This window comes from Ananas comosus, linkage group 25, assembly GCF_001540865.1.
Source record: "Ananas comosus cultivar F153 linkage group 25, ASM154086v1, whole genome shotgun sequence".
Lineage (NCBI taxonomy): Eukaryota > Viridiplantae > Streptophyta > Magnoliopsida > Poales > Bromeliaceae > Ananas > Ananas comosus.
Window position 1 is genome coordinate 2,100,725 of NC_033645.1, and position 23,318 is coordinate 2,124,042.

At 36.9% G+C, this 23,318-nt stretch overlaps 3 protein-coding genes across 8 annotated transcripts in view; 2 read left to right on the forward strand and 1 right to left on the reverse strand.

The window, feature by feature from the left end:
* Window positions 771-6,589, forward strand: LOC109703539 (probable protein arginine N-methyltransferase 6.1). The gene is made up of 13 exons (XM_020224186.1): window positions 771-1,126; window positions 1,320-1,385; window positions 1,492-1,560; window positions 2,044-2,079; window positions 2,728-2,793; window positions 3,162-3,230; window positions 3,314-3,391; window positions 3,632-3,710; window positions 3,977-4,071; window positions 5,235-5,319; window positions 5,662-5,873; window positions 5,966-6,084; window positions 6,202-6,589. The coding sequence occupies exons 1-13, from the start codon at window positions 857-859 to the stop codon at window positions 6,242-6,244; spliced, it is 1,287 nt and encodes a 428-aa protein (XP_020079775.1). The 5' UTR covers window positions 771-856; the 3' UTR covers window positions 6,245-6,589.
* LOC109703540 (transcription factor IIIA) overlaps window positions 7,425-23,318 on the forward strand; it is a 30,382-nt gene continuing 14,488 nt past the window's right edge. Inside the window, exons 1-9 of one of the 5 annotated variants that reach the window (XM_020224190.1) lie at window positions 7,425-7,581; window positions 7,847-8,011; window positions 8,421-8,564; window positions 9,537-9,810; window positions 9,948-10,019; window positions 10,547-10,782; window positions 10,990-11,133; window positions 11,605-11,817; window positions 14,086-14,114. In XM_020224190.1, coding sequence (XP_020079779.1) covers window positions 7,847-8,011; window positions 8,421-8,564; window positions 9,537-9,810; window positions 9,948-10,019; window positions 10,547-10,782; window positions 10,990-11,133; window positions 11,605-11,781 — 1,212 coding nt within the window. In that variant the 5' untranslated portion in view covers window positions 7,425-7,581 and the 3' untranslated portion in view covers window positions 11,782-11,817; window positions 14,086-14,114. Of the gene's footprint in view, window positions 7,582-7,846; window positions 8,012-8,420; window positions 8,565-9,536; window positions 9,811-9,947; window positions 10,020-10,546; window positions 10,783-10,989; window positions 11,134-11,604; window positions 12,028-14,085; window positions 14,115-23,318 lie in introns of those variants that run through there. The other 4 variants (XM_020224188.1, XM_020224187.1, XM_020224192.1 and 1 more) reach the window with 4 other exon arrangements.
* Window positions 15,849-17,956, reverse strand: LOC109703537 (protein ASPARTIC PROTEASE IN GUARD CELL 2). 2 transcript variants are annotated; one of them, XM_020224185.1, is made up of 3 exons: window positions 17,291-17,956; window positions 16,124-17,166; window positions 15,849-16,089 (listed from the first exon to the last, which is right to left on the reverse strand). In XM_020224185.1, exons 1-2 carry the CDS (start codon window positions 17,777-17,779, stop codon window positions 16,132-16,134), a joined length of 1,524 nt encoding a protein of 507 aa, XP_020079774.1. In that variant the 5' UTR covers window positions 17,780-17,956; the 3' UTR covers window positions 15,849-16,089; window positions 16,124-16,131. The 2 variants fall into 2 exon arrangements, with proteins under 2 accessions (XP_020079774.1, XP_020079773.1); XM_020224184.1 differs by having other exon boundaries at window positions 15,849-17,166.

Consider the following 23,318-nt stretch of genomic DNA (forward strand, 5'->3'; position numbering starts at 1 on the left):
CACTAAAGTGAGAAAATGTGAAACCACAAGGATGATTTTTGAAGTTTTTTCTTTTTTTTTTTTTTTTAACGTATAGTTATTTATAACCCAAGAAGTCGGGGGTTTAAGCCCCATTTTTCAAACACGCACACGAGTGTTTGGGGCTAAATAGTTTATTGAAATAGGTAAAAAATTTATAGTGTTTTTTTTTTTAAAAAAAAGTTAATATTTTCTTAAAATTTGAATATTCATTGGATTTTACAAACTCTACCCTACAAAATGGATCGGACCGGGCCACTATTATCGGGTCATAAATGTCCGAGACCGACCCTAAACTCATGGCCAAGTCCAAGGCTTGTATTGGGCCCAATTTCAGCCCATTTTGCAGTGGCCCAACAAGAGAGAGATGAACCGAGAAAGGCCCCGTTGTCCCACAAAACGGAACGGAAAAGGCCAGAGCCCAAAACCCGTTCGGCGCTTCCCCTTCGGATTGGTGAAAATTGTATGGAGACCCCCTCGACTAAGGCCGTTTCCGAAATAGACCTATGAACTTTATTTTAATCAAAAAGTTAAAAGTATTAAAGGCTTTATTAGTTATCAGTCCTTACTTATATTAAGTTTGATAAAATTCACAATTTGTTTGACCAAAATTAATAGATTTAAAAAATAAAAAAAATAAATATAGGGAGAAATTCAGATATGCCTATAATTGAGGGCTCTCCTTGCAATTTTACCCCCTGGAAAACGAAACGAAACAAGGAGAGAGATCCAAAAACCCAAAACCACCTAAAACACACGCGCGCGCGCACGCGAAGCGCTCTCTTCGCCCCCCTCTCCTCTCCTCTCCTCTCTCTCTCTTCCTCCTCCTCCCACGGCGATGCTCTCAGGGGGCTCGGGGCACAGCAATGGCTACTCCGGCTATGGGCGGCGGAGGCCGAGGCTCGGCTCGAGAAGGGCGAGGGACCACCGCCGCGGCGGCGGCGGCGGCGGACCCTTTAGGGTTTGCTCGTACGAGCCCTCCTCCTCGAGCGTCTCCACCGCGTCGTATACCGATGGGGATAGGGTTGCGGAGTCGCAGTGGGGGGAGTACGATCGCGCCTACTTCCAATCGTACTCGCATGTCGCGATCCATGAGGAGATGATCAAGGTATGATCCTAAGCATCGTCTTATTACTCGGGTTTTAAAGTTTCTAAGATGGATTTGATAGTGTGAATGTGTCATAGGATCGGTTAGTGTCATATTCCCCCTGTTGTGTCATGATCTACCATGAATGAAGCAGAAACTATGTAGAAACTACTGAGTGCAACGGCAACATGAGTAACTCCTTTATAATTGGCAGGATCATGTGCGGACGGATACGTACAGGGCAGCGATCATGCGTCATCAGAATTTTATTGCAGGCAAAGTAATATTATCTGCACCATCTGTAAAGTTTTAGTGTAAAAGTGATGAATGCATAGAGGTATTGCATTGGTTATTCTTGATCTCAGTGCGGTAAATTTCAATGGTAGGTTGTCATGGATGTTGGCTGTGGAACAGGCATCCTCTCTATATTCTGTGCTCAAGCCGGTGCTAGGCGGGTAAGGCATAACCTGCACTCGTGTTCCCTAAATTCGTAAAGAGCATCAGTGTTCGAAGTAACTAACGGCAATTGTACATGTGGTTCTTAGATATAAGTAATGTGTGGACTGTTTTAACCCAAAATCCTAGTGATACTGGCATTTCAGTTATATGAATTTTTCTAATCACAAAAATGATGGTATACTTGTAGTTAACCCAAAGTTATCATTAGGCTGACCGCTGAAGTTTCCATTGAACTGTATTCCTGATATAACCATGAATGACTAGATGTGTTTGTGGATGTTGCATATGGAAATTTATAATGATACTTGCAATTCAGCCTCCCTTTGTGTGCAATTATATTGTGCCATTCTTTTGCATTGTGGGATTTGATTATTTTGCCAGTTTCTATAGCTCCTATTTCGGAAAATGTGTCTTTATTTCAATATTGCTACCTTTTATCAGCAGGATTTATCCTCCTTTCTAATTACTCAATCTTTTAGGTATATGCAATAGAAGCCAGTGAGATTGCTGTACAGGTATATTCTTGTTTTTGCAATGATACTTTTGGCTGTTGCTTTTTTGCTTCTTAATGTTCTTTTTGTTGATTATTCTTTTGCTTTGTGTTGCTTCATTTTGTTGATTATTCTTTTGTTAGATTAATGACTATAAATATACTGTTCACTTTGCTTAGGAACTGTCCTAGACTGATCACTCTATCTGATTACAGTATATTTGTGTTCTAAAAGATCTTTGATCATGATATCTTTGTTGCAAAGTTTTGACAGTTGCATTCAAAGTAGCAAATAATATTTTGAGCTCCTTGGCTCGGCAAAAATTTCACTTGCAATTCTTCTTTTTCGTTACTGGAAAAGCATGGGAGCAGCTTCGATTCATTATCTATCGTCAACTGTCAACTAACCTTTTTAATGGGTATACATATATTACTTTCCTTTTCCATGATTCTTTGTGCATTTTAATGGGAAAGAATTAGTTTACCTCTTTATGACTGCTTATTAAGACTCTTAATCACCTGACAAATAGTTCCAGCAGTATCCTCCTTTCTCGCTAATTCTGATTTCTGACATTTGCACGTTATGTTTATTTTAGGTCTTAAATATTGAAGAGCTGTTGAAAATAAAGAATGTTTTGGTTTTATTTATTTATTTATTTATTTTCTAATTCAGGCTAATGAAGTTGTGAAAGAAAATGGTCTATCTGACAGGGTCATCGTACTCCATGGACGAGTGGAGGTAACGCTTTGCCGTACCTTTCTCCATGCTTTATTCATGAATGAAATATGTTTTATTATTGTGTTTTTAACAGTTCTGCTTTAATTCAAACCTTTGTATCTTTCCAAGGAGTCTTATTGTGCTGAACTGTATAGCATATTTTTGAAAGTATTATTATATCTATTTTATGACATTTTCTTTTGCAAATTTTGAATTCCCAGTTAGCTAAGGGAGTAAGATTTCAAGGGCCAATGAGCTTTTTGTTCAAACCTTTGTATCTACTCTGAGACAGATGATATCATAGTGGTCTTTGATTTTAACTCTTTCTGTGGAGTCTGCTATTTAAATCATTTCCAACTTCTGTTAATTACTTAAATTGACAAATGCAGGATGTTGAAATTGAGGAGAAGGTGGATGTTATAATTTCTGAATGGATGGGTTATATGCTTCTTTATGAGGTGCGTATACTGATATTATAAATATCTTTACAGTTCATTGCAATCTCCCTTTGTAGGTTTCTCATGGTACAGTTTCTTTTCAGAGTATGCTTGGGAGTGTTATATTTGCCAGGGATAAGTGGCTTAAGCCTGGGGGACTTATCCTGCCTTCTCATGCCACAGTAAGATTTCAGTTCAGCATTATGGCTTCAACAATTTTCTTGTACTAACTTATTGTTCTTTTCACTGAAATGTAGTGTCTTCTTTTACTATAATAATGGGTAATAGATGATCATATGTGGTCGCCGTCAGCAAGAGATGGCTCTTTATGCAAATTTTTTTTATTTAATCAGATTAATTTAATATCACTATATTTCAGATTGTTTGTCAAATTCATGTGAGATTTTCTCTTTGTTCTGCAGCTATACATGGCGCCGATCACCAATACTGAGAGGTATCAAGATAGTATTGATTTCTGGCGTGATGTCTATGGGATCAATAGTAAGTGAACAGTTATAGGTACTATTGATTGATAGATAGCTTCAGCTTTGTATGACAATTATGTGGTTGTTGCAATGCTCATCTATTAGATGATGGTTCGTGATCAGAGTTCTAATTATGAGATTGAAGGTTTATTATGATTTATGAAGTTGAAAGCATGTAACTATGATTAGGACTACTGGCACCCAGAATAGATAGTCTAATTAGGCCAATATGCAGATCAATTGGTCGTATTGAAATAACACCTTTTCTCTAAATGAATGCAGTGTCTGCACTATTGCCACTTGCAAAGCAGTGTTCATTTGAAGAGCCCATGATTGAAACAGTTAGTGGAGAGAATGTTTTAACATGGCCATTTGTGGTAAGTCCTTCATATGCTACTTTGCTACTTATAGCTCATCGTACGGTCAACTTCTTTTAATTCTTGTCTCTTAGCATCAAGATTTTATTATCATTCCCTCTCTCTCAGAAAACAAAGAAAGAAGTTCTGTCCGATAATCTGTTTGCCAAGCCATTATCCATTTAATATTTGAAACTTCCTGTCAAATTTGCATCTGCCAGTTCATTCTGACTTTTGAAAATTAAAATTTTCTACTCATGTTCATGTGTGGACAATATTCTTGATGCACATTTTTTAGTAAATAATTACTGAATCATTTACTAGGTTTTATTGTTCATTGTGTGTTAGATTGATTCAGTATGAGTTATTATTGCACCACAAAGCATTTCAGATAGCAGTAAAGAGTGAAATGCTTAAAATAGAAAGCCAACACCAAGTTGGTTATATAATCAGCAAGCAGATGTATGGAGATATTCATAATGCATTTTAGTACTTAGATATATACGGTGTATTAGAATCAGCTAGAGCCTAGTTGATGTATATACACATTTGAATAAGCTATTATTGCCCGCATCAAGATGTAAATGTTTTTAACTTCACGAGTATTTTTTTTTTTCACTTTATGCCATTGATGGATGGGAATGGCACAACGGACCTAGGTAAATAAATTGGTTTTCTGAGAGCTCATGGTAACTAAAGAAAAGCTGCAATATAGATATTCCAATTATTCTGGAAAAATGCCACTATACTGTTCTTTATGAGGCTTATTTCCCTCCATAACACCTGACTAGCACTGTTATTATTTGTTTAATTTTCAATCTGGATTTTGTTAGTAGATGAAATTTAGTTGTAGATGCTTTAAAACATATATGTGGAAACCAAAAATAGTGATTGGAATAGTACTTTAACCATGACCATCAGTATCTTAAATTCACTGGTAACACTTACAATGAGTAAATATGATGAGCTCGATCAGCATTATTCCTTGTCGATACTTTGTCATTTTGAAAGAATGTAGGAATCGAAAGAAAACAACATGGTCTTGCTGTCAGAAATGCCAATTTAGGTTAACTGTGATACTTAACTAAATACCATCCAAACTATATAGCTGTTTTATATATCTTTTACATTTTCATTGGTCGGTCTGTATATTCAGAAGTAATTCCATTGGTTGTTGTAAACAGATAAAATATGTTGATTGCTATACCGTCACAGCTCGGGAGCTTGAATCTGTCACTGCAAGATATAGATTTGCATCAATGATGCGAGGTAAACCTCTTTATGCAGAGCCACATGCCACATTTTAGTTTGGATTTGTACAAAATGTAATTTCTTTCCTCTTTACACGGAGCCACATGCCACATTTCAGTTTGGATTTGTACAAAACATGACTTATTTATGTGTCAATATCTTGTTAGACATTCTTAAGTTTTTTACATTTTGTTAATGAAATATGCATTCATTTGTTTTATAGTGAAATACGTAACAATGCCTGAGGCAAAATTTTGTGATCAAGTGCTTGCTTTCGATGACCCTTGTTCTGATGAAAAAGATCAAATTCACTGGAAATAGAAAGCTTACTCCTTCCCTCTTTTCTTCTTTTTTCTAAAGCTCCTCTCCATGGTTTTGGTTTTTGGTTCGACGTCGAGTTTAATGGGCCAGTGCTATATCCTTCCAACCACCATTCAAGTTCCCTTTCCGGCACCTCATCCTCCGATTTGTACTCACACGGTGCTTCTACGCAGAGGAAGAGACAATCTAGGTCTAGTGACACGATTGTGCTGTCAACGGCACCTGAGGATCCTCCGACACATTGGCAACAGGTATTTGAATTTTTACCTTTGCCCATTAAAATCTTAAAAGTAATGTCCACTATGTTGCCTGCTACAAAAACTAATGATGCTTTATTTCGCAGACCATCCTCTACTTTTATGATCCCATAGAGGTGAAGCAAGACCAAATAATAGAAGGCTCTATAACATTATCTCAGAGCAAGGAGAACCCTCGGTTTTTGAATATCCACCTCGAGTACTCGTAAGATTTGATTTTGGCCTTAATTGCTCATATGATTGTTGTTCGCATTCTTCTAACACAACTTTATGTTCTCGTCTCACTTTTTTCTGTTTCTCCTTTCGTGACCCTGTACTGCAGTTCGGGTGGTCGATCCTTCGTAAAAGAGTCCGTGATGCGGTGATTTACTTGGCAGTGACTGCTATACTTTTCACACCTGAAAGAGTTGAGCTGCCTCCGCGTGGATCATCGTCTGAAGATATCAGTGCCTTAAATTTTATGGCGTAATGAATGAGATTCTTTTTTCATGCTTTATTGAGAATCTTGAAAAAGAAGAGTTTTTAGCTTTCAACAAATTGAGCTCTGTTCTCCTGTAGGTCATTGGCTACATAGGCTTTCCTTTTTACCCTTTAGTTATTCATTTTTATCTTGCGCTATTTTTGTTTGGTTGGCTTGAATTAGAACATTCTTACGATAAATATTTTTTCGAATTTACAGTAATTTAATAGAGGGTTTTATATGAGCAATATATGAAGTTGTGAGGGTAATAATTGGAAAAAAGAAAAGAAAAGAAAAGAAAGGGTGTTGGGGTGTGATAGACAATGTCTAAACGGACCCGAGTCAATTGTATAGGTTTTTTTTTTTTTTTCGCCCTTTCTTCTTAGTCTCATATCTCCTTATCCCCGATTAAGTAGAAACTTTCAAAATGAAAGAAAAAAAATTTCTTCTTTATAATTAGGTGAAAATGTACAACTTAGAATTGGAAAATTTTGCTTCTCAAAGCTCACCAAAATTAAATCTGATTGAACAGTTAAAATTGAAGATAAATGGGAATGATTTTTGGAACTGAGAAGAAATTGAGTTGGTTCTGGTTTGGTCATTATTTTTTTTTTTTTGAGAAATAAAGGAGAAAAAAATTATAAAAATAATAATAATAATAATAATTTTTTTGAGAAATGGTTTGGTCGTTATTTTCATGACTACTCAATTCAAAATTAAATCCACACATACAAAAAAAAAGAAAAAAGAAAAAAGAAAAAAATCTGAACGTGCCAAAACTATGTAGTATGTAGTATACATATTTAAACATCTTGATCTAATTTCGCCAGATCTGAATCTAACGACTCTAGATTTAAGATATTTACGCTAACTCTTTTTATTTTTTAGTGATTAACATCAAGATTTTAAATTTTATTTAAAATATCGTTTTGCTTATTTCCTTTAATCTCTTTTACTTTTAATTTCTGTTTTTTGATTTTTCTGAAGGGGCACAATTATAAAATTTTTGTAATTTCTATTTGGGATTTCAGTTTCAGTTGTTGGGCTCGAGCTCGCCTTTGTAAAACACAAACCCGACCCGTTCGCCGTTATTGACACGAACCCGACCTTTTTCCACCTCACGATATAAACCCTTGCACCTCCCCTCTCACAGAGCGCTAGGGTTTTTCGAGACGTCATCGACCCCGCTTTCTTTCGGCGCTTCCCTGTACAACCCTCTACTCGAACTCATTCGAACTCATTGTAAGGGTTTAATTGCAATTTCGTACATAGATTTGTCTCTTAGATCCCCTCTTTTTTGTCTTTTTCGTTCAAATTTTTGATTTTAACTCCATTTTAGAGGTTCCCTGTGCTCAATTTCATCAATTTGCATATAATTTTTGGTTCAGCTGTTAATTGTGCACGATTTTGTCGTTCGATTGCTAGCTATTTAGCTAGATTTTGATTGTTTATAGGTATTGTTGTTATTATTGTTTTATCGTTTTGAATATGATGTATTTTGCATTAGATGGCGTGCTTGGAATCTGATGCCTCGGAAGGCGAAGTTGAGAGTGAAGGTTGTGCAAAAAAGCAACCTTTTTTTAGGGATATAAGGCGCTACAGCTGTGAATTTTGTGGGATTATTAGGTCGAAGAAGTCTCTCATCCGATCCCACATCCTCGCGCATCACAAGGTATAATAAGTATCTTTGATGTATGTTGTACTTTGTTACTACTGAATCTAATGTTTCATTAATAAATTATTTAGTGATTTATTGGTTATTTGAATATTACTAATGGAGTTTGATTAAACAATGGGGTGAGATGCATCATCTTTCCTAGTTTTCATAGCAATGCATAAATGCTTATATTATTAGTTAAATCATCTTGCATTCCGACAATCTAGTGTGGACAAATTATATTATTTTACAATGGAAATGAAACAGCTGCATCTAAGAGGATTTAACTAATATGATTTTGGTGTCAAAATGTTAAATTAATGGACTCTGTATATTTTCTCACGTGCCCTGTATCTATGTTTATCCATATCGAAGGAAAATGTGATTGCTGATTTTTCAAGTTTCTGTTCTTTATGTATTTAAGGATGAATATAAGGGTTCACAAATATGCGAGGACAGCGAGGAAAATATGGCGAGAAAGGACGTTTCTCGTTCTTGTGAGGAATGTGGCGCAAGTTTCCAGAAACCAGCTCATCTAAAACAACATATGCAAAGCCATTCCCTTGAGGTATCAACTGCTGTCTGGTTGAGTTTTTTTTGCAATAAAGTTATTTCGTTGTATATCATCTCCTATCTTTCCGAGAACCTTGGGAGTGGACAATTAAACGAGGAGTTTCAGTTCAGTAATTATTAATGGAATACAGGGTAACATGAGTGCTTTGTTCACTAACGAGAGGTGTAATCATTTGGGTGTAATTAACATAAGATGAATCAGTTGCTGATTGAAATATATGCATAGCAATTTCTTGTTGTCATGGTGCACAATAATATGATTTATGTAGTTTTTCAAGAATTTGGGATGTTTCGCCCTTCATCTTATGTGTATATGCTACATTGCTATTTGCTGTTTTATGTAGATATATTGTGCACAATTCTGGTTACATCATCTTATCAATATGGTAGTTGCATTTTTCTTCCATAGCACACTCGGTGATCTCAGGTATCCAATTGTATGATCTTGTAGTCAGAGAAATATAGAAGGCATTCAAGCATACCCACTACTTATTATCAGAAAGCTGAATAGAAAGTGGTTTTGCAGGCTTTAAATGTTAAAACATTTATAATGTTGATGACCTCGATATTGCGTGAAGCATTGGATCCCATCTAAAGAACTCCAAAATGTGACGAGGCGCCAAATTTCATCTTGAATGGACTAGTAACAGGATGGGATAACCTCCTGTGAAGCTCCATCAAGAGGCCTCCATCACGCGCTTTGTGTAAGGTTTGCTTCTGATCGTGCTAAATATTTATTTTCGTGTTGTATCAATTGGATCGTTGCAATGCTATTTTTCCATAATCAGTAATGTTTTTGGTTATAGTTATGGAAATGTTTTACGCTAGGGAAGTCGTATCTTATATTTCTTGATTTATAGGAATTTTTTTTTGGCTTATTTGCATTATGATGTTCAGGTTTATTAATTTAAGTTTGTGATTGTTTTATATACGTCGAGTCTGATTGGTTATCTTCCGAATATTTTAGAGGCCCTTCTCTTGCCCGGTCGAAGACTGCCGCCAAAGCTACAGAAGGAAGGACCATTTGACCCGGCATTTGCATACACATGAGGGAAAACTATTTGCATGCACTATTGAAGGTTGTGATCGTAGGTTTAATATTAAAGCTAACATGCAGAGACATGTGAAAGAACGACATGAAGATGGGTCTCCATGTGAAAACAAGAAGCAGTATGCTTGCAAGGAATGTGGGAAGACTTTCAAGTATGCTTCAAAGTTGAGGAAGCATGAGGACTCACATGGTAAGTCACTTTAGTTAACCGAATTGCCTTTGTTGGGTGCAATAAACCTAGATTACTTTGTTTTCTTTATTTCATTTCCTCTCCCTTATTTTATAGCCATGGTCTTTAGTGCCTATTTGCCCTGGCTTCTGGAACAGTTTCTACAATGGAAAAGGTGGAGAATTTCAAAAGCCAAAGGTTATGGCTCCTGAAGTCTGGAGCTTTCTGTGGTCAGATGTTCAAATGAGCTTTTGGGCCCTATCAACAGATATTTAACTTGAATTTCCTTCATCTGTAGCCTATAGAGTAGGTTGTAGTGAATAATCTATAGGTGCTTCTTTGAAAAGCTTTGCTGCTCCAAATAGCACTTTTGTTAAAGGTCCAACAGGCCTAATAGGCCTATAATCTCCACCTTAGTGCCATCCAAATATATGCTTCTCAATCTTGTAGCTTTCCAATCTTCTCTATACTATTATTTGCCAAATGTCTTTATCTGTTGTTTAGTGATCTATAAGCTGACAAGTGCTGTTGGTGTTTACTGTTTTCCCAGCTAGTTTCCTAGAAATTAGCTATAAGCCCATGAATTCCCACCGTTCCTGCACAACTTTAGTATCTTTTTGCATATCAATTACTTCTTGTTTCTTATTTGCAGATGTTTCCATCTTTCTTTTCTGTTTTCATTACCCTAATTAAATGGTAGTCAGTAGTTTTGCTTCCATCTTTTTTGTTTCGTATACTGTTAATTGTCATTCAACAGTTAAATTGGATTGCGTGGAGGTTGTTTGTTGTGAGCCTGGTTGTTTCAAGACGTTCACAAATGCTGAATGTCTTAAAGCTCATGTTCAATTTTGTCACCAACATACCCAGTGTGAGATTTGTGGGACTAAACAAATGAAGAGAAACATAAAGCGGCACAAGCGCAAGCATGAAGGAGTCATCGTCGCTGAGAGGGTTCAGTGCAGTTTCAAAGATTGCCACCTCTCATTTTCAAATGTAAGATTCCACAGCACTAAATGAACATGAAAAATCTAATATAACATAAGAGCTCTGTTATGCTTTTGTGGTTTTATTTTGTTTCTTTTATCAAGTGGTAAATTTTATGTATTTGTGCATATCCTCTCTAATATATGGTCAAGATTTTGAATTACTATTTGTAGACTGCTGTTTTTTTATTCTCTTCTGTCTTCCCTTCAATTGCAGAGGTCAAACCTAAATAAGCATATTAAGGCGTGCCATGAACAACTTAAGCCATTTGTCTGTCGATTGTCTGGGTGCGGTCAGAAGTTCCCCTACAGGCATGTTAGGGACAATCATGAAAAGTCTGGAAGTCATGTTTATTTACAAGTAAGCTCATACAAGCTTCTTAAATATGCATAGCATGGATAATGTTATGATTTATGAAGCTACTTGGACCAATTGATAAAGATTGTTCAGCATGTCTTAGTAAAGATGATCTTGATATCTATAGCATATTTCAAAATGAACTTGCATTCCAATTCTAGGGGCCTGTTTGGCCTGATGGAGCTTTTACAGTGGTGTGGTTTAAACTGAACTGTTTAGAAAAGCCCTAACTGCTTTTTCTTCCCGAAACCCACGGAATAGCTTCCGCTACAGCAAAAGTGGAGGTTTTTAATTGGCTTCTCGGCATTGGGCTAAGAAGCCCATTCCAGCTATTGTGCTGCAGTAAGAGCATGTGAGCATTTCATTCGCCAAATCTCTTATTATTACTTAAAGTTGTCCAAGAAGCTAAGTCAAAAGGCAGTTCGGCCTATATTGTCGATTAAAACAAAACATAATACTCTTCTTTATTTGTAGGGTGACTTTTTGGAAGTTGACGAGCAGTCGCAATCACGGTGTAAGGGCGGGCGGAAGAGGAAAACGTTGTCCGTGGAGACACTCACACGGAAGAGGGTAGCTCCTCCTGGAGAAGCTTCTTGTCTCGACGATGGAACTGAGTACATGAGATGGTTGCTTTCTGGTGACACACAATGAGTCAATTACACCTTACGCTATAGAATATGTATAGTTTTCGTATATANATATATATATATATAATATGTAGTGTATCAATGTGGGACATGCAACATCCATCTGTGTCTAGTTTCATCTTGTGGCATTATCCCTGCATGTATTAGAAAGCTATATGCATATCAATTTTTGCGATAACACGTTATTTGTCTTTGCACAGCAATATTACACCGTTCAGAAAAAGTGAAGTTTTGAGGGGGCGCTTTGAAAGTTTTCTGTAGTTAAGGGGTCTCTGAACATTTCTATCATTAAAATAATTCATGCTCGTCTCCTTTGTATCTTCTGTTAAAAAACAACAATCATAAAAGTTGCATCACGTAATCTAAAACTTTTAGAAGCAATGTAGAAAAATACATAGGAACACTTGTGTGATATTGCTTGTACTAGTACAAAAGAAAATTAAAAAATTAGGATCTCCAAAGTTTTTTGTTAGGTATCGGCTTTTGCTCAAGTGCTTTTTCTACTTCCAATTGGGATTTAAGGCGTTGCATTATAGAAAAGTTAGTGGTAAGTTGCTTGTTTAAGGCTGTGGGCTTTAAATTGGAACACCAGAACAGCAACTTTTCAGAAGAGCTTTTTTTTAAAAAAAATAAAAAATTTTAACTCCCGTGCTTTACCTTTTGTGTTTGATAAAACGAACGTAGCAACAACTATGAATGCATCATACTATGAGGAGCAAACACAGGTGATAATCTTTTGGCTTTAACCGATCGTCCCTAAAGCAAGTGGTGGTTAGTATCCGAGATTCCAAGTTCGAATCCTAGTTGATTTACATCTCTAGCTAAATTTATTTCTAAATAAAATAAACGAAATGAATAGCGTGCTATCTATCTCTAAAAAAAAAAAAAATCATTGGGCTTATGGTAGAAGCAGGCCATTTTAGTTTTTATAGTGGTGGAATCTTTACCTATTTTTAAGAATCAATTTGTTGAATAAAAGATAAAGAACCACAGGTATCTATATCAAAAAAAATTAGAGTTCACCTGCTATACTATCTATATATCTATATAAATAGTGTTTAGTATCAACTTTTTCACCGTTGGATTAGTACTATGCCGTCTATCCCCACCAAACTGTAGATAACTACAGATCAAAAAAATTTTCACATGAACAATATATTTGATCTAAAATGTTAGTATTATATCACCAGTTTTTTTTAGATTTATTTGCAACTGCTGATTTTAACTTTTTTCATTACTGAACAAATAATATCAAAAAATTATGAAAATTAATTTTTAAATATTTTAAATTAAATCCAACAGAGCCGATCCTCGAATTAACCTATTGCCATCATCTATACCATCCAGTTACTTATATTATTGTATTATAGAATCTGCCGAAAGGATCATAATGCTATTGCAGGTAACAAGATCAGTCACCATCACCATATGAATCATGTGATGCGCTCAGTGTGCTTACTTTCTTTTTTTTTTTATTTCAGTTGAATCGATTGCGAATGGAAGGATAAGCTTCCACTTTATACCGCATGGAAATAATGTGCCTTTCAACAAAAGCAACATAATTGATCCTAGATTTCAAAGTGGAAGCACACTAGGGGAAAAAGTTGAATGACCCAAATCTTGGATTCTTGAGCTAAAAATCTTTTCTTTGAGGCAAAGATGACCTTGGTTCATCTTAGCAAAGGGAATCTACATTTACACTTATTAGTGCTTTTAAAAGTTTATTGGCAATTGATTTGGACTATTTAAGGTTCGCTTGTTGGTTGTTTGGATTGATCTAGAGTTATATAGTTGCAATTACAGAATAATCTTAATGCGTCACCCTTTCCGGGTCTTTTCGGTTTAGTTTTCGCATTTACTTTTTGTTAATGTAGTGGAAAATAGAAATAACATTTTGAAATCCAAAAAGAATGCGTTGCTAAGTTGTTTTAAGAGAGTTCGATGTATTTCATCCGAAATGGTTTTACGAGGTAGGTAATAGGTTTTCATACGTTGGATTTGAAATACAGGCCATGTCAAAAAAAAAAAAAAAATAGTGTAGTCGAATAAATAAATAAGATGACACCATACAGCACTACTAAATAAGCATAAATTTACTCTTAAAATTCTACTTGAAATTAATTATATTTTTCTTATTGGAACTTTTGAAGAACAAGACTAAACCCTATATAAAAGCATCCTAGAAAAGGGTCCTAACTTAATATTCTCTCGCAACAAAAGAAAAAGGAGTGTGTTTGTTGCTGCATATACCTAATGATCCTTTTTAAGTTCTAGCTCATTGCTTTGAACTAATAAAAGTTTTCAATGATTCCTCTCTCTCTCTCTCTCTCTCTCTCTTTTGTGGGCCTTATAAATAAAAGCATAATATGGGAGGAGAGGAAACCCAGGGGCGTGCCTCACTAAAGCAATCAAAGGCCTTTTTAGAGTGTTGGAGTTGAAGCAGTGTCCATCCAAAAACTGGGAGGAAAATTAAAATTTTAAAAAGAAGGTCACAGACTCACAGTAATTGATTCTTAATTTGCTGGGTCAAAGAGGGCATCAAACCCAACGCAAGCCCCTACCACATGCTCTGTTGGTTTTCGGGACTTGCATGGTTTGTCATGTTACAACTGCACCACATAGTGACAAAGTAATCTCCTCCCTAGAGAATAGAGATAGATGTAATAACATCTCAGTGTATTTTCATTTCACATAAAAGTGTAAATAATAATGTTTTCAACAATGTTTTAGTTAAAAATTATTATGTTCATAATTTAATCTTCATTATTTTGCATGGCTTGGTAGAGTCATTAAACACAAGTTGTATTACATAGTCAACGAATGATAACATGAACAGAATTAATATTATTGTGCATTTTAAAAAAAAAAAATACAACATAATCGCTACGTACCGTAGGTGGCAAATAATTTAAATGTTAGTATTCAAGATCTCAAGTTCGAAAGTTAATTGTAAAAGTTTGGTCCAATTTATTATTTTTGATGTTTGCATAATAGAAATAATTCTTTATAAAATACCAGCAACCATGATGTATAAGCAAATTCTCATTTGATCTTTGGCTAAGGTGGATACTTTGAAGGCCCAAAAGTTCATTGTGCATTTAGCTTTGTTATATTACGTTAATGCAGGGCTTATTAAGCTTCAAATTTAAATATTTAACACCCTCTTTCCGATTTACCACTACCTCTACTATAATTAATTACACTAACACTTATATTATATTCATCTTCAAAAAGGGTGAAAATGTGCTTTAACGTTTTTTTATTAGGCTACTATAGGGTTCAAAAAGTTATATTTAACTAAACTGAGATAAATAGAATAATAATTAATAAAATAATACCTACTGAAAACAAAGTATAGTACAATATATATAACATCTTGCTATCTTATAATCTATAGTTCTATACTTTATTATTCCATTATTATTTGTTAAAAAAAATATTATTTTCTTACCTAATTTAAAACATTTGTTCAGCAGCCGATCATTATGGTTGAACAAAAATAAAATTATAGAATAATTTAATACAATGTGCTAAACCACAAAGTGCTAAATTAAATTTTGTAAAAAACGTAGAGAACTTACCTGAACTGTGAACCATTTTTAGTGGACTACTCAACAATTTTTAATTTTATTTTTATTATGCAATTTTTTAGAAATTTGTTTGATTTGTGTACTGGTAAACAGTACTTAGACTTTACAATATAAATGTGTCGTTTATCTTTGCAGATTTTATTAATATACTTCATTCAAGTTTCGTCACTATAAATTTATTATATTAAATTTAAAGCCAAAATATCATTTACCGAATCAAATCAAACAAATCATAAGAATAGATAATATAAGAACTAGGCTAGAATACTATTAATAGCATCAAGTTATTAATGCTATTAAGTTTTCGATTTTTGAATGAAGCGATGTACGGTTAGAATTATGGTGGTCTCCAAAAATTGAATGGGTGGTTTGTTGAATAATATAATCTAACAGATGAAAATAGTCAAAAAAAAGTTGAGCTAACAACAGAAAACTTGATAGCATAAAGAGTTTGGTACTACCAATAGCATTATAACCGGACTCAATAATATAATTAAAATTATAAAAGATTAGATAATCTACTCAAAATAGCCTATATTAAATACATAAGTTTGGTGAGTTTTTTTTTTTTTTTCCTTAAATAAACTATAAAAGTCGACCACCCTTAAAAACGTTACGTTATATATATATATATATATATAGATATGTGTGTACGGAGGCACTTTTTTAATTAATTAACGACGCAGTACGCTCCAAGGTTGGATTGGAATGGATGATAGAAATGAAGAAAGAATATTTTGGGTAGCTGGCTAGCACTTAATTAATTAGCAGGTGTTGGGTCCGAAGCCGACGAAGCCGTTGGCGGCGTCGACGGTGATCTGGATGCCTTCCTGCTGCACGTTCCCCAAGATGGACACGCCGCCGTCGGCCGCCGCCGCGAAGGCGAAGCAGAAGGTGCCGCCGCCGTCCACGGGGATCAGGAAATTCCGCGCCGGCAGCGTCAGCACCGCCCCGCCCGCGCCCGCGTCGGCGAAGTAGAACGACACCGTCGGCACGCGCACGCTCTCGTACCCGCTCAGGTCGTAGCACGCGTCGAATATCGACACCCCGGGCGCGCGCGGGAGCTCCGGCGCGGCCGCCGCGAAGGCGTCGCGCAGCGCGGCGTAGGCGGCGCCGGGGAGGCGCGTCACCGCCGTGCCCGTGTCCATCACCACGCCGCCGCCCCCGTCCTCGCCGAGCCGGAACAGCTCGGCCAGGAGCGGCAGCCGCGCCCCGCCGACCCCGAGCCCCGCCACGCCCACGTAGTAGAAGCTCGGCGCCCGCGGGTTCCGCGCCAGCGGGACCCACACCGCCCCTACCGGCACCGCCGCGGTCCGGCCGAGCACCAGCGACCCGGTCGAGCCGGACGACCCCGACGCGCCGGACCGGGTCACGAGGCAGTAGCTGAAGGCGCCCCCCGCCGCGCCGCCGAGCTGCCCGACCAGCGACATCGGCCCCCACCCGAGGCCCAGCAGCCCGGCGGCGCCCACGAACAGCCCCCGGTTCCGCTGCCCGCACCCGATGGCCACGTCGCGCACCTCCGCCGACCCCCCGAAGGTCAGCGTCTCCAGCGCCAGCACGCCCCGCGTGTACGACCCGTCGCCGTACGTCACCTCGTACCGGCACCGCTCCTCCTCTCCCCCTCCTTCTCCTCCTCCGCCGCACCCCTCCGACGCCGAGGCGCCGCCGCCGCCCTTGTCGGAGCGGAGGATGCCGCAGATCGGAGAGTCGCAGGTGATGCCCGCGAAGGAGGACGACTCCGCCGGGTCGAACACCGGGTCCGACTGCGCGTAGCATTGCGCGCAGGGCTGGCACTGCACCTGCAGGTGCATATATAAAATATTAAAACACTCGTTCGCCCGTTGTTAATAACTAGCACGTACGTACGTCTCATTGTTTTACGTGTAGCTAGCTAGAATATTGAAAGGTGATCAGTGGTCAGACCCATATAACGTCGCTGCCGGAGTCGACGACGAGGTACTGGTCTTTGGGCGGGCTGCCGACGCCGACGCGGACGAAGTACTCGCCGCTGCCCTCGTCCAAGCCGGAGACCACCTCCGACCCGAAGTCGTCGACGTGGTAGTAGTACTCGGGCGATAGGCGGAGCGTAATGGATGCGGCGCGGGCCGAGTCGCGGCTCAAGAGGTCCGCGACGCGGTCGCGGTGCGAGGCGTAGCTGCGGCCGGAGACCGCGTCGCGGTGGAGGAGAGTTAGGGAGAGCTCGTGCTTGTTAGCAGTACCATTACGCGACGGTTTGCTGATGTTGTGAATATGGTGGTGGTGGTGGTGATGAGAGGGTTCAAACGCGATGTCGCGGAGGTTTACGCGGTGGTAGTCGATGGCCGGAGCGGTAAATGGCGCGGCGGAGAATAGGTGGAGTAGGAGAAAGAGTAGAGTGGTTGGTTTTGGTGGTGCCATTTTGATATGTTTCATTTTCTGTTCCGCTTGTTGGTGGTAAGTTCAGTGGAGAGTGAGAGGGAAGGGTGAATTTATTTGTGTTGTGCGCTTTGTTTACCGTGGACGGGGAGAGGAGTGGGCACTGCACCGCACACAATCTGTGTACGTACCGATGATTGTATTGGTTCTGGGTGAGGTTTTAAAAAAAGTGTAGCCGCCGTATATATATATATATATATAGAGCTAGGCTACTATACTATCGGTAGCACGGAGCGCTCCGTGCTACCAAGTTGTTTTCGATGATGCGGCTTCCAAATCGACGATCGGCTCCGTTAGACTTGATCTACACTATTGAAAGTATTTGGAAACTAAATTTCAAATTTTTTCGACATCATTTATTTATCAAACAAGTAGTCTAAAATTTGAACGGCTGAAAATAAAAATCTCATAAAAATTGATGATAAAAGATTTAAATTCAAGATCAGATATACTGATCTTATTCTAATAGTGAAAAGAATTTTCTATAAAATTTTCATCGCATTTGATTGTTTTACACCGTTAAACTCACAAACACACCACATCGGCCATTAAAATTGTCAATTTTGAGATCTTTTGATCACTAGTCAAATGATGTCGAAAAATTTGAAATTTAGTTTCAAATACTTTCAATATGTAGATCAAGTCTAACGGAGCCGATCGTCGATTTGGAAGCCGCATCATCGAAAACAACTTGGTAGCACGGAGCGCTCCGTGCTACCGATGCATAGTAGCCGGACTCTATATATACTTATATATATATATATATATATATATATATATATATATATATATATATATATATACACACTAAGTAGTGCTAACTCCATTTCTATATTATTTTTTTTTAGATATCCTCAAGGTTTTAATTTATGCAATTTTGGGCGAACTGTGTCCTCAGGAAATTTTGGATGGATTTCAGATTCGACTCTCGCTTTTTCCAGAATAAAAATGTGCTCCCGAACAGAAACAAATGGCCTTGCTAGGGAGTAAAAAAAAAAAGAAAAAAAAAGAAGAGAGGATGATGGGCGCGGTAGGTTTTTTCCATAGTGGGGTTTACAGTGATGTGCGTATTGCGTAATACTCGCGCATTTGAAGGAACTTTCGGCTTTTCTTCGTAATTTTTTTGTTGGACTCACTCTCTTTTATCTTTTATCTCTGGTATGCGCTGACTTTAATATGATTTTGGTTTTACTCTTTTTCTTTTTTTTTTTTGGGGGGGAGTAAAATGGGAGCAAGAGTGCAGTTGCTTGTCTCACTAGATCAGGTTAAATCTGATTGTGTTAAATGGAAATACTCGTCAGACCAATCAATTTTTTGATCTAAAAAAAAAATTTATACCTAATTTCTTTTAAACTATACCAAATAATCCTAACGTCTCTGCTCACTAGCAACAATAAGACGGCGCGAACGGTGAACAACACACCCCACGCATTGAATGTATGCCATAAAATGCCAGTTGAAGAAATTAAGTCCAAGGTTTCGTAAAACTAAGAGAGTTTGCGAGTTGAGACTACTGACCAGTGCAGATCTTATAGAAAAAAAAAAAAAAAATTTCAGAAATAACTTTCATAGAAAAATGCTATTCAATCTCTTGCCAACTAATAATATAAACTTTATTTTTAATTTTTTTGTGATCAAAATGGAAGGACCAGTAGACCACCACGCAAAATCCAACAAGGAAAAACTATTCTACTAGATATGGCTCCACCTGCGGATTATGTTATTTTTATTTTTATCTAACCTCTCCAGTAGCTTTTTAACTCTGGATTAGTATATCCCGGACCTATCACTTGTGAGCCTCTTCATCTCTACTCGAAAAGATAAGCACTCACACGTTTTAGTACTTTTAAATGTTCTTGTGACATAATTTAACCATGCACGGCATACGAGGCAATTCTTAGCATATTAATACCACATAAACATGCTCTAAGATACGGAGACAAATAATATATGGTACAATAAATAAAAGCATTAGCATCATTATCAGATACTAACTTCTTGTCATGCAACAACTCTTTTTTCTTATTTTTCTGTCTTGTTACCGTTTTAATGCAGGGCTTTTACGTTTAAATGTAACACAAGAACACTGTTATATGACATATCCACAATAATATTTTTGGAGTATATGAATTTTACCACTGCATATAACATAACATATTCTAATAATCCTATGCGATTAATAGATTGTAATATCCGAATATACAGCTTTTAAATATCAGAAAAGACAATACAAGTTTTGCACGTAGTAATTTTTACCAACCAGGAAAAATTCACTAAGATATTAAACCGTGAAAAAAATTTCAAACGTGTAAAGTAACAGTACTGAAATTCAAAGTTCTCAGCATATCCACAGCAATAATTCAAACATAAAAAACACATTCATGAACACAGCATAAAAAACACATTCACGAACTCGACGGCCGATGTAGCTCTATAGAAAAAGGATTATGAATTACAATCATCAGAACCACACTACGTTTTACTTCCAAAAATAACCTACGATACATGGTGAAAAGTGCTAAGGTTCTCAGATTGCCTAAAGAAATTAGCCTAGTTTCGACTGCTGAGTATCTCTGCTAGAGCTAACACAGGATAATTTATCACTACTAAAACTATTTTGCACCCTTAGTTGAGAGTCTCTGAGACACGAGCTAACGTAGAAAGGCATGTATCTTTTATATATATTATAATTAATGAACATTCTCATGCTTCTTAACATGACCACCTTTAAGCTTAATGAGTGCTCTAAGTTAGTTTAAAAGCAAGGCGGCAAAACCATGCTTACGTATAAATCTTAATAATTGAGGCGGCTTTTCCTTTGTTCTTTTTCCTGCACCTTTTCTCTAAGTGAGGAGTTCACTAGGTATAGTGACTATTATAAAATTGGATGTAGTTCAATTTAGTTGAGCAAAGAATTGCCATGCCTATTGTTAACAATTAATGTATTATTAATTCTAGAAGGTGCTTCAGTTCCCAAATACTATAATAAAGCATGCTTGTGTAAAGCCCATCAAACTCACTGGCCGCTACAACAAGCACAAAGAGTTTATACAAACTTTAATACTTCACAAGAAAATGAAAATTCGACTAACAATTTAGTTCTTGAAACTGGATCCTGATTTCACTCTGTTCTAAAAGAGTTTTGGATATTAAGAATTTATCCCTCGCCATTAGTTTTGCACAACAGTTAGGTCATTAGTTTTCCACAACAAGTAAGCTGTTTGATCAGTCCACAGCCACAAAGAATGCTACAATATCATCATTTACCATCTGGGCTAACTCAAAATATTGCCATGGAATTAAAGCAAACTCTAAGAGCTACTCTAAGTTGGCCCCTTTTTTCACCCAGATAGCGCTAACCAATGAATTTGATTGTTACGCTGGACAAACTTCAGTGACTATAATTTTAAAATTGAAGTTCACAGATGTAATTGTAATCAAGGTCTATTCAAGAACTAAATTTATACTTAACCCACAAAAGCAGTCATTAGAAAATATTGTGAACACCAACTACTCTAATTCTTCCTATTTTTTTGTTCTGTAACAACTAGAAAGTGATCATACTTTCATTCTAATGGAAACTTCCGTGTACCAGCTAAGTTAGTTGTATAATGAAGCAAAGCCTGATCATGCAGTATTGAATGAAGTGCTTTTCACCTGCCCAATTTACAAGCCACACTAAATAATCGAATATTCAAATTCACAAATGGGTGTGGAAAAAGAGTGCTTAATTTTTTAAGTCCCACATGCTCAGAAGATGAGTCAGATTAGCGATATATTAAAGACAGTGCTTACGATAAAAAGTACGAGTTAAGAAGCAAATCAAGAATACGACAAGAACATAATCTGGCGGGCTGAACAAATAATCAGTATTAAGTGGAGAAGCCACCAACATTAGAAAAAAAAAGTTAACGATTTTGTGGGTTGTGCACAAAGTTTTCAATTATTGACACATTAACAATCAGGAAAGCAGCTGCTATTTTAATCTTAAGTGTTCTTTCTTCGCTTTTGGGGTGTAATCGGGCGGACATGTGTCCCGTACCCAGCTACATGGTACCACACTAACAAAGATTTTGGTAAATATATGACCATCATAAGATTGATAATAAATATTTTGTATATAAGCATACTAACAGAAACCAATTCTGGTTATAGAAGAATATAACAGAAACTATGCATGAGAAAGATGGTCAAAATATAAGCTCTTCAAACTTGAATCCAATACAATGTCCAAATTAATGAGGTCTACTTACATTACAGTACTCTATCATTCATAGGAAGATCCAAAATGTGCATAATCTCGTAGATAAATTTGTTTGAAAATTATGTGCCCCAGTGTCCACATCACAATTCAGAATAAGTTATCAGGATTTAAACGAAATGATAATAATAATAAAAGCGCATGAAAAAATAGCTAACTTAAGTTTTTAACTGTGTATATACATATTATAAACAGATTATAGTATACAAACTCTGTAATCTGATCCATTTACAACAAATAACTCAAGCTTACAGTAAGATTATAACTAATGCAATAAATTATCACTACTATATATCCCATTTCCCCCCAAATTGAGTAGCCATTACTACAAACAAACAGTTCAAAATCAAAGAAAAAGGGAACAGTGAACAATCAACATCATTTCGATTCAACTACACTGAACGGTTTAAAACAAGCAGAGCATAGATCATCTATAGCACAATCCTACTACACCAATATCAAGGATCAAAACGTAAACAAAACAATAATGCAGCGAAAACGAAAAAAAGGAGTCGATTACTCACGGAGGAGTTAGGGTTTCGGTTTCTCTCTCGAAGCGGCGAAAAATCGAGGACGAGAGGCAACAAATGGGCTGTGTAGTAGTAACATGCCCGACCCAAGTAAGCCCAAGTACGGAGTTGGGCTGAGGCCAATGAATTCCACTCTAGACCGGACCAAGATGAAGGGCTTTGGTTTGGGCTCTAAATATGAGCCGAGCCTGGGCTCGTGTTTCGCTTAATTCAGGGCTATTTCTGATTATTTATTTATTTTTTTAATTATTTGATGAAGTACTTCTAAATAAGTTGATGTTTTTGAGTTTTTTTTTTTTTTTTCGTTTCTCCTCAACCAACAAGCTTATATATATCTATTGTATTCTTTATTTTATTTTTATTATTACTATTTGCGCTTCAGTTCGTGCACTAAGGAGCCGTTTGATTAGATGTAATTATAAATACAGTCTAGTTAGAGATATATGCAGTTAGAAATACAACAGTTATAACTATATGAATCCTATTTGGTTGAATGTAGTAGAAAGCGCTGCAAGTATAACTAATTTGTTTGGTTGCATGCAGTTGAGAAATTAATAATTTTTAAAATTTTATCATTTTATATATATGATGATAAGATTACCTCCAATGTAAATGTAAATAATAATAATAATAATAATTTTTGTTTAAAAAATATTTAGGAGGTAAGCATGCATTTTATTTAAAGTTACTCTCTTCAACTACTGCAGTTGGAACTGCGGTCAATTTGGGCGTAGTTCGAACTGCT

Bases quoted from the DNA above. Each gene is read 5' to 3' on its own strand.
- LOC109703537 (XM_020224185.1), bottom strand. From the start codon at position 17,779: ATGAAACATATCAAAATGGCACCACCAAAACCAACCACTCTACTCTTT. The intron at 17,167-17,290 runs GTCTGACCACTG...ATGCACCTGCAG, and splicing joins CCGGCAGCGACGTTATATGG to GTGCAGTGCCAGCCCTGCGC.
- LOC109703539 (XM_020224186.1), top strand. From the start codon at position 857: ATGCTCTCAGGGGGCTCGGGGCACAGCAATGGCTACTCCGGCTATGGG. The intron at 1,127-1,319 runs GTATGATCCTAA...TATAATTGGCAG, and splicing joins TCCATGAGGAGATGATCAAG to GATCATGTGCGGACGGATAC. The intron at 6,085-6,201 runs GTAAGATTTGAT...CCTGTACTGCAG, and splicing joins AATATCCACCTCGAGTACTC to TTCGGGTGGTCGATCCTTCG.